Raw genomic sequence first — 11,001 nt, 5'->3', positions numbered from 1 at the left:
GAATGACAAAAACCATTTATCATTGACACCAAACTACAAGGAGGAGTGACATGTCAACATTACCTGGACCTTGCACCCATGGGATAACATGAAGATGATGGCAAAGACAAAACGTGACGGTTGGAGAGGAGGGCTAAAAGTAGTTGTGGAGAAAATAATCCCCAAACAATGCATGAAAACTAAAAAATAGAGGGACAAAAATACCATTTCACCAATGCCAAACTAACTATGCACATGGGCAATGCTGAAATAAAATTGTGGGAAGTTAAATTTAATTGCCCTCCCCAAAAACCACTAATGTTTATTAGGTCAGTAGTCCCACATGTATTTAGCCCTTTGAATTAGGTGTTTTTTAAGTTTGTAATTGGGTTTGTTTTTTGGGGGTTGTTTGCCGAATGTGTGATGATGTAATAAGAGTCATGTTTCAAGAGACACTTTGAATGACCACTTTTTGATCCTTATGTGCTTAACAAATTTCACAACATGTGTCATTACTACCAGAAACTAGAACAATAGCGATAAGCAATTAAATCGCACAGAAAGACAACAAAAAAAATTGCCAAAATTACGAATATAACGACGATAGTGCATTTGTCGTATAAGCCAAAACTCGTGATAAGGGGGTGGTTCTTCGATATTTCCGCACATGGACTACTAATGAATTTTGTCGTTAGCCAACAGTACACTGACTACTTGACTAAAAACTTGACTGGATTTTACCTCAAAAAGCCAAAAAAAATGGCAGAATATTAGCTGTCTAATAGCAAGGCGCGGCCTTTACGCGTTGCTCAATACCATGATTACTGTTGCAAAATTGGAAGCTGTCAATTTCATGACCGTCTTTTACCTTCAACTCTCCTGAGACTTGACTACTTCATTACGAATCGTATCCACTGAATAATCTCTACACTTGCTCATTGGACCGAAGAGAAAGAGCACGTTTCCAGAATTTCAGCGGCGGAGGGACTTTTTAACGCAGCGCTTTCACTCCCACTTTCCTGCGACCTGAGAATGAAGAAATTCACAGGCGTGCTAATATACCCACATCCTGCTCTCCAGCTGTAATGATCGTTATTCATCCACACCCTACAGGAACCATTCTCCTTATATTAATGGCGTTTAACGAACCATACTGCCTGGAGGCTTCCTTACATTGTTGTAATTGTAATTGTAATTGATTTGTATGGATTCGGCAAGTGACAAAGGATTTGAGAGCTCCAATGGGAGAGAAGTAGAAGAGATCAGGGAGCTGAAGTACAGAGGAGTTCGTCGTAGGAGTTGGGGGAAATGGGTGTCTGAAATTCGGGAACCCAAGAAGAAGAGAAGAATATGGCTTGGATCATATGACAGTCCACAAATGGCTGCCCGAGCTTACGACGCTGCTGCCCTGTGTTTGAAGGGCCGTTCCGCCATACTCAATTTTCCTCACGCTGCAAATTCGCTGCCCCGCCCTTCTTCCTCCCATTCTCGCGACATCCAGGCCGCTGCTTCACGGGCTGCCCGTGCGTTCGACCCGCACAAAATACTTTTATTTTCTCCCCATTCTTCAGATACCCAAATTCAATCTTCGAGTACACCTGGTGAAGAAGAAATTAGTAGAGGAGAATGCTCTGAATCGAGCATTGTAGAGAGTAATGGTGAAGCGTCGAGAATGCAATCATTAGGTGAAGTAGATCCTATGGAGGATTTTCTTGTGCAGTCGCCCAATATGTGGACCAATATGGCGGAGGCTCTAATCCTCACGCCTCCTCGCCCCAAGGATGAATTTGAGGATACTGATTTGGTGGACCCTCTTTACTCCCTTTGGAGCGAATGAGATGTTTAGTGATTATTATTGTATCAACTTCGATTTCGATTCAGTTCACTATTATATTGTCTACTGATAGAATGCGCAGGGCATAATGATCGTTCCCGGCGTATTGTAAGACACAATTGGTCATAATATTGTTAGAGTTGTGTATTTGAAACTTCCTTAATGGTGCGGGAAGGAAAATATGCACTGTGACTTATGATTCAATGAAGCTCTTGTTGGTTTCACTTGTCATTTCTGTGTAATCTAGTTATTCATGACATTTTGAGTCTGGGCTAGCTTGAAGTTAAATGTTTTTTTTTTTTAATTCGGGCAAGCTGATCAAGGACATAGTAAATTCTCATGTTTAGCAGCATTTCTTTTTCCAGAAGTTGCGAAATCTCATTGCATTGGTCTGTAATCTTGTTAGGCAGAGTGTGTCAAAATTGTGTAGCACTGTGCAGTATTCATTGCTACCACAATATGGTTCGTAATTTCAATTTTAGTCCAAATAAATATGACAAAAAGTCAACATATTAATTATAAGAAAAGGACTGGTCATGGCTTGAAATCTCAATACTTTGCTTTTACACAGCTGGCAATTATTATTAATTGAGAGGGATTATTATTCAATTTTAGTTATATTCGTGGTAATTTATTTTTAATTTGATTATATAATATTTTAAGATTTGTTTATGACCAATTAGGAATTAAAGTCAAGACCCTTAACTTGTTGCCAGAGTATTTTATCATAAGTTATTGGTACTTTTAGGATTAGTCTATCTTCATTTCAGATGTAGTTTAATTTCAATACTCTTTAATTTTATAGGTATATCTAGTCTAATTTGGCCTTGATATCATATTGAGTTTTTCCACGGACTAGTTTGAATTCAAATCTAGGACCTTCCACTTGCTAAGGGAATGTTCTATCATTGAACTACTGACCCTTTTGAAACCGTTCATCTTTGATCCCATATAATAGTTCTAATATTAATTTTTCTTCTTACCTTATTATTATATACCAATCTGGTAATAAACATGAAATGTAAATATATACATCTTTAACAGTTAAATCGGTAAAATTATTAGGATTGAAAATGAGACAATTTTGACGAGTTAATTGTTTTTATTGACATGTTCGACAATTAATCTTAAGTCAATAATATCAAAGCATTCGTGAGTAGTGATAGGAGATATATAGCTAGTAAATTTAGGTAGAAGGACAAAGTGAGGGAGGCATATATCATAACTGAACTATAGTCGATCGTTGTTAATGCTTTGTGTGCTTCTCTAGTGGACATGGCTAAACTGGCTCCAAAACAACATTTTAAAACTTGTGTTATTGATTTTTCGACAGTTTTCGAAAAATCAAAGCCTCAACTAATTCTGCTGATCACAATCAATAATCTGTAATTTTTGCAAAAATCAATAACATGAAGGTTACTGAACCATACTGTGTGGTTTTGGAACTAGTTTAGTCGCGGCCTCTCTAGCCAACGTACAAGAGTTATAAATGTCACACACACTGAAATATGTACATAAAATAAATAGATCTTCAATCTATTAAGTAGTCATTACCTGGTGAAGATACCTTTCATTAAAGTATATGTAGAAATATTTCTTCATGAGAGCAGTACCACTTCACAAATTTAAATTATTATGCCCTTGCTTATATTGTTTACTTCCCACAATTTGGTAAATCGCGATCCATTCAAAGTAACATAATTTGATGTTTATTCTCTTCAAAACTGCAATTGTAAACATAATCTAGCATTATTTTTTGTGGCTATGCTTTTTCTTTTTATTAACTCTTTTATAATATTTAAAATGTTTTGTTTTAATTTTTTGTATTGGTATTTGTTTCAATATATAGAGGTTTTAGTAGATCACATTCTTATTAATATGACACGAGCTCAATGAATAGGTGGTAAGAGAGACAATATTTTAAAAATAGAGATGTACTTTCACATTCCAATTATATAGAGATATGCAAGGAGGGTTGAGGTTTCATATATGGTATATTATAGATAGATTATCAAAATCTTTAGATATTTCACATTGACTATTTATTTAGACAATTTGGAATTCCTTAAGGATTAATGCTCAAGCCTTGCATATGTAGGAAACATCGATGTTCAAGATTATAATAAGAAAATTTTGATAGGAAATATTTCACCTTGCAAATATCAAGACTAATGATGAGGAGGTTAATGAGCTAGCTTAGATTTCCATTGGGAAGATGCAAGAATTATTGTTACATATAAAGACTTCTGGTAGAGGATGTGCTCCCACCTTTATACATTAGATACAAGAGTGGCAACATAAACAAGAGGGGAGGCACATCCAACAAAAGTTAGTAAGGATACAATAGAGAGGAACCACTAGATGTAACCCCATTACACTTACTTACGCAAGGATGAGGGGACGAATCCAAGTAAATAAAATTCAAATTTTCAAATTTTCTTCTTTCATGTTATAGATAATTATAGTTACTATTGATGAATGAGCTATTTATAACATACTTTATGATAGTTACTATTGATGAATGGGCTATTTTGATTGCTTCTGCCATAGATAATTTAAGAGGTGTGGACAAAATAAGCTTTCAACCAATTATATTAGTTTATTAGGTTATTGTTTCACCTTATTCTACATTGATGATTGTTTTAGATTTCATTTACTTTAAGGGCATCATGGTATGAAATAGCCATATATATAAATGCTATCACTGATCATTTACTCTAGAAATCAAAAGTAGGAAACAAACATAAACTTTAATAGTCATATTAAATGGAATAAACTATGTGCAAAAGGTTATGATGTACTTGATCTATTATTTGTAGCATATAAAGGCTTGATTAAACAATACCATGAATTGGGAATCATATGATTATTTTAGTGATTTTCTATCGTAAATAAATCATTATATACCAAAAATGTCACTTATCCATGAACTACATTCTATATAGGCTACTTTTTATAACCCATGTATGCCTTTCCATTACTTAATCAGATTTTAGATAATTGCATTGAATTAAAGTTTTTATGGACATCATGTTGACATTGTTTCTCTAAAAGGTATCTCTATGTGAAAGTAGTTTTTTTTTTTGGGTAAACATAGTGCAAATATAAGGCTTTTGAGTCATGAATACAATATAAAACATATGTGTCCATTGTTTCATCAACTTTGGATATTCTAAAACTTATGCACATATTATCTTGATTATTTAAAAATCGTTGAGGACTATAGCAAGGTAAATATTGATTTACTACAATGTGAATGCTAAGCTGGAAATTTCTTGAAGAAATTTTGTTTTACTAAAATAATGGAATTGTTGTTCAGTAGATTATGATGTAAAATATATTGTTATAGAAGCTTAGAAATTTATGTTTTATAAATTTTTGGTCATTTAAAAGTAAATGTAGTTGACTCATTAGTGTTTACCATCTTGTGGATAGTGCAATCTAATTAATATGTATATTTACACATAGCTCTTTCATATGATCATGTTGATTGATTTATTGCAATATTTAATTGAGAACACATTAAAAATGTATTTTATGAGTAATAATGCGATGCAATTTTTGTTGAAACTTTAAAGGTGCATTTTTATTTGTGCTATAAGAAATCAGTTGATTTGATTATGAATAATTAATCTAAAGATTTTAATACTATTCACTGAAAACTATAAGGAGCTCATGAGATCACTAATTAAAATATGTCTACACACTTCAAGAGTAATAACAATTATACTATGGTGCTATTTTGTCATGAAGAAGTGGTCATATTTGATTATATGCAACATGTCAAACCTTGTCTAAGGTATCATTATTAGTGAATGTTAACTTATTAGATTCCTATAGTAGATAATTTCTTTGATCATATGTGGTACTCTTGTATGACATAACTCATGAAGGGTAGGGTCCTTCCTTTTGGGGTAGCATATTTGAGAGAGCCTATACAACTCCATGATGGAACAAAAAACATCCACACTACATTCTCTCCCCTCTATGTTCATGGAAATGTACATAGAACCATACCAAGTATATTAGTGGTCAATGTAAATATTTAGTTGCAATATAATTTTGGCATGAATTCAGAATAATATATATGTTTATATGAATTACGTGTGTATAAATGATTAACATATAACTAATGTGTGGCTACTATTCCATTAAAAATGTATAAGGGTTGTTTTATGTCCCTTTTTAATAATTTAAGGAATTAGCTAATTCTAGAAATGATATGTACACAAGTAATTAAGTTGTTGATTATAATGTAATGATGTAATCACGACACAAACTTACTTACCTATATTATTTTTTATTTAAATTTTTTGAAAAGAATAAATTCCTAAAGTGGTTCAAAAACCAAGCACTAAATAATTTCTTTAGAATTATCCCTTAAACATTGCATTGAGAAATCATAGCTCTAGAATTGTGTCTTTGGAGGTCATTCTCATCAGCATGATTGATTCAAAATAGTTTGAAAATAACAATAACCTTATTCTTTCAAAAGCTCTTTTTCAAAATATTATGGATAATGGATGTTTAAATTCTTTAGTTGTGAAGGATGGCATGAAATGATTTAAACAACCAAAGCGTCCTCTTTTGTACCATCTAGATTAAGTCTTTTTAAATATAATTTTGTTATTTAGTTTACAACTAAGAATTGAAGTGAAATATTCAAATCTTCATCAGCTCATTGCTTCTCGTCTCTCAATTTGATAGGACAATGTTTATTTGTAAGATCCATCAGCTTGAAGTTGAAACATGAATTTCTATAATGAATGGTTCATAAGGCACAACACTTGCTAAAGATTTTGCAATTAGGGTTGAAAGCTAAGTGGTTTTAACCTTGGAGGAAACTCTGTGGTTAAGCACACTTGAGTTGGAGTAGTACTAGGATGGGTGACCTCCCGAAAAGGTTCAATGCACCTTCGTGAGCATCACCTAGATGCAATAAGTGCTATGTGGAGCATTCATTCTCATGAGATATGGGTTCTTGTGAACCACTACTCATGAAACATGAGTCAATGAGTTTCACTTAAAATAATACATAGTTAAATCGTGATAGCAATATCATAATTTGACTTGTGGAGATATCCAATTAAAGAAGCTATAGAAAACGGTAAAAAAAAGAAGTAAGATCTCTAAACCTAATAGATGTGTGATGAGACATATATACCAATATAAAAATTGGTTTTATAAATTTCTTTCATAACTAATTTGATTTAAATATTTAATTGCTTAACTTTTTTATTTCGACTATGAACTCTAGACTTGGTACTTATGGATTGTTTTTCAATATGACGCAAAACAGGTTGACCAAAATATTGAAATATTTAACCCTTGAAACCGAAAAAGAAGGAGAATCGGTCGGCATGTTATACTAACTCACTAATTCCAGCCAAGCAAGATTTCACGCGTTATATTACACAGCAATATCATGACCACTGTTGGAGCTTTGAAACTGTCAATTTCATGACCGTCATAAGCAATACTTTCAACTATTCTCTAACGACCCTGATGCGATCTGCATTCACTATTTGCTTTCCAGATTTGTGCGTTGAACCATTAAATACCACGTTTTCAGAATTCAGCGGCCCGGAAGCTTTGAATCAAGCGCTTTCAATCTCACTTTCCTCCAACCTCACTATGGAAAATTGGAATAGAGAAATTCTGAAGCGTGCTTATATAAATACTGCGATCCAGCTATGGCTGTCAATTAGTCATAGGATTTTCAATACGTACTGTGCTGTTAGATCTTATTTCACCTGTAAATATATATGATCATTATATTATGTATATTTATAGTTATACCGTAAAAAAACACATGCAATGATTGAATATATTATACTATGATCATTTTATACTCGTTTATGATTGAAACAGATTTGACTTACAAACTTGCATGATAGTTACGTTGATTGCATTATATTTAACGTATTTCCTGAAGAAACTTGTTATTAGACTATGATTGATTTCCATGGTTTCGACGACTAAGAAAGGATAATTAACAGAGTTGAAGTTTTGGAAAAATGGGCATCTGGAATTAGTGAGCCAAAGAAGAAGAGCTTAAATGTAATTTTAGTGAAAACAAAATGGACAAAAGGATAGGATATTTATTTGTGCATTAAAAGTATTAAACAGTACTGTTTGAATCAAATAGTCAATGGTAATTTTATAACTCATTCACATTAAAAGATTGTACACGTTTATCTCATTTTTTTGGTCAAAATTACCTTTTGACTATTAATTGAATTATTTAAAAATTACTGCCAGTCAATAGAAACCTAGAATAACAAAAAGAGGTCCAATGGATTCAAATTGCAATAGTATACTTTTACACAGTCAGAATATTGATGGGTTGAGATGGAAGATCAAGCATAAAATTTAGATGTAAGGAGAAAGCTACGGAACTGAGCTACTACTGCATATCATTGTTAACTTCTCTGTGTTTCCTTAAGCGTGCCTAAAATGGTGATGAAGAATATATATCCTGTAACTACACACAAAATAGTAGTTGTTAGCCATTGAAACACCCCTTTCCTCTTACAGAATACGTAAACAGCATCCTCCTTGCGACCTCTTGCATTCAGCAGAATTTCATTATGTTAAATGTGTGAAGTCGAACAATCATTTGATCATTCTTCTTCTATCTTTTCATATTCTTACTATCTCAAGCACTTGTATAAATGATGAAGAGATTCTATATTTGCTGTGCTATTCTTATAGATGTAATCTTTAATGGTAAACCACATAATTTCTTGTGTATACACAAATTATTTGTTTATTTAGTGTCCTAAATTGCGTCTGGTGCATTTATGACAAATCCATCATCAAAATTATGTTATTTTGGCATCTTGGATTCAAAAGACAAAGTGCCTTGGAATGCCTTAAAAGCCCCTTTGGGCCTACTTTTGGATGGACGGCTGCACGACGCAGGGACGTCCGTGTGTTGCACTAACATCCCGAAAAGCTGGCAGAATCTCGAATCTAGCAGTGAGTTGGATGTTGGCTGACATGTGTCCCTTGGCTCGTCTTTTTCCATAACGGCTCTTCGTGCCCCTTTTCGGGTTTAAGAAATCTTCCTAGCTCATTTTGAAGGGTTCCCACTTGGGTTCTTGGCTCTTTGATTTTGGTTGCACTCTCATATGCTCATTGCTCTCTTTCTCTCTTCATGCTCTTGGATACACACTCTACTAACATCAAGCTGCAACTATCTCTTGGTGACTCTTACCAACAAATACTATTCTAGGCTTTGTCACATTCTCATCTTCAACAAAGAGAGGTTTGACTTTACGCCTTGTCTTCTCTTTTATCCATTTTCATTACATGCAATGACTCCTTTGCAATTGATTGTATCTATTATCTAAGTGCATTCATTATTTCTCACATTTCCAATATTTAATGCATGCAATAGGGGTTTCCTTCCATTAAGTGTAGCATAGTTTCTATTTGCATATTTCCAAATTTCCAATTTACCAAGTTTCTAATTTATCTTTCCAATCTATCTATCTGGCTGTTTGTGGTAGTGGAAACACCTAAACAGGGGTTTGACTGAGGCAGGCCCCTATACAGCCCCAACAATTTTCCCTATCTTAGTGTGTACAGGTGATGTACAGGTTCCACACGCAAGAAACTGTATACAGAGTCAAATTTTGAGACTTTTTTGTCTGCGAGTTGTATAGACAATAGCACGTCGTGCTAGTATTCGCGCCTTGCACTGGTGTTCACACCCTGCACTAGGGTCTGAAACCCAAGAGCTCCCCAACTAGAAGGTATAATCTGCTTTTGGTATTACACTATTCTATAAACTCGGTTTTTGTATATTTATTATTCCTGCATTGTAATTCTTTGTTTTAGTTAGTTTAGTTGTTATCCCTTGGCTCATCTTAGCACCAGTTCAAAGAGGTAGTGGCAGACTAATTTGCCTTCTAAGATTTATCATCTTGGAAGGAGGAAAATCTCTTCCCCTATATTTTGGTGAACTCAACGTGAATGCTTAATGTTGGATCTTTTCCTCTTAAGGTTTGACGCCTTTGATAAGGCATTCTCAAAGGATGATTTTGATATGTTGGATGAAGTCTTGGATGACTTCCTTGAAGCACCTTCTCCTAATAGAGATGTAAAGGGTGAGTCATCCTCCATGACATCCTCATGCAAAAATAAAGGGTCTATGAATGTCATTGTTGTCTCTACATCCCCGCAAAGGCCTAGGAGACCTTAAACATCCATGTGATAGCAAAAAGTCCTTCTCCTAAGAAGGTTAAGACCATTAATGGAAAACCTTTCAAGGGAGAAGCTTCTAATTTATATACAAGATTCATGCAATCCAAACAATCATCTTATAATAATATTGCTCATATGTATAACACTCGAAATAAAAAGCAAGTTCCTAAACCACCTCGAACTTCTCTACCTCCTTCCCAGCTTGTCCTTCCTAAGGCACCTTTGCCAGCGAACAAGCAACCAAGTGATTATGATCTTATCGAGCAATTTAAGGTTACTCCAGCTAATATCTCACTTTGGGATATGCTTCAAACTGCCTCAATGTATCAAGGTATGCTACAGGAAGCTTTGTAAAAGATTTTGCTACCTTCCTCTACGAGACCGGCTAATGTGAATGCGCTGATGGATCATATTTGTGCAGATTCGCTGAATATTACCTTTTATCCGCATGAACTTCCACCTCCCAAAGTGAGGAATTTGACAGATCTGTTGATGATCATTTTTTCATGTGAATGGTGTTGGTATTAGATGAATGCTTGTTGATATAGGTTTGGCACTAAACGTTTGTGGTTTAGACTTGTTACCAAAGATCAAGGTGGACCCAAATTCTTTGGCAGCCTCCTCTTTATTCATTTGAGGTTTTGATAACAGTGGTAAGACCACTGTGGAGACTATCATACTATCCTTGAAGGTTGGACCAGTCACTATTCCAACCCTTATGCACGTTATGCCAAGCACTTTGTCATGCAATCTTCTTTTAGGCAGACCATGGCTACATGCTTTGGGAACTATTTCATCTACACTTCATGGATCCGTGAAGTTTGTGGCTAATAATCAGGTTGTCATGGTTCCTAAAGCTATGCAGTTATGTCAAATAGCCGCAATTGATCAGGCTTCTATTACACCTTCATTTCAAAATTATGTACCCACTTTGTCTTCTTCGATCGTAACTTCTTCTTCCATCTCATCCCCTAAAA

The 11,001-nt window shown here is 34.4% G+C and overlaps 1 protein-coding gene across 1 annotated transcript; it reads left to right on the top strand.

Moving 5' to 3' along the window:
- The first annotated feature begins 954 nt into the window (after positions 1 to 954).
- LOC131038611 (ethylene-responsive transcription factor ERF037) lies at positions 955 to 2,044 on the top strand. Its single transcript, XM_057971102.2, has one exon. The coding sequence runs from the start codon at positions 1,184 to 1,186 to the stop codon at positions 1,814 to 1,816; it is 633 nt and encodes a 210-aa protein (XP_057827085.2). The 5' UTR covers positions 955 to 1,183; the 3' UTR covers positions 1,817 to 2,044.
- The last annotated feature ends 8,957 nt before the right edge of the window (positions 2,045 to 11,001 follow it).

Source organism: Cryptomeria japonica, chromosome 9 (genome assembly GCF_030272615.1).
Source record: "Cryptomeria japonica chromosome 9, Sugi_1.0, whole genome shotgun sequence".
Taxonomy (NCBI): Eukaryota; Viridiplantae; Streptophyta; class Pinopsida; order Cupressales; family Cupressaceae; genus Cryptomeria; species Cryptomeria japonica.
The sequence above is the reverse complement of the archived record's forward strand: the minus strand, read 5'-3'. Positions and strand labels throughout refer to the sequence as shown.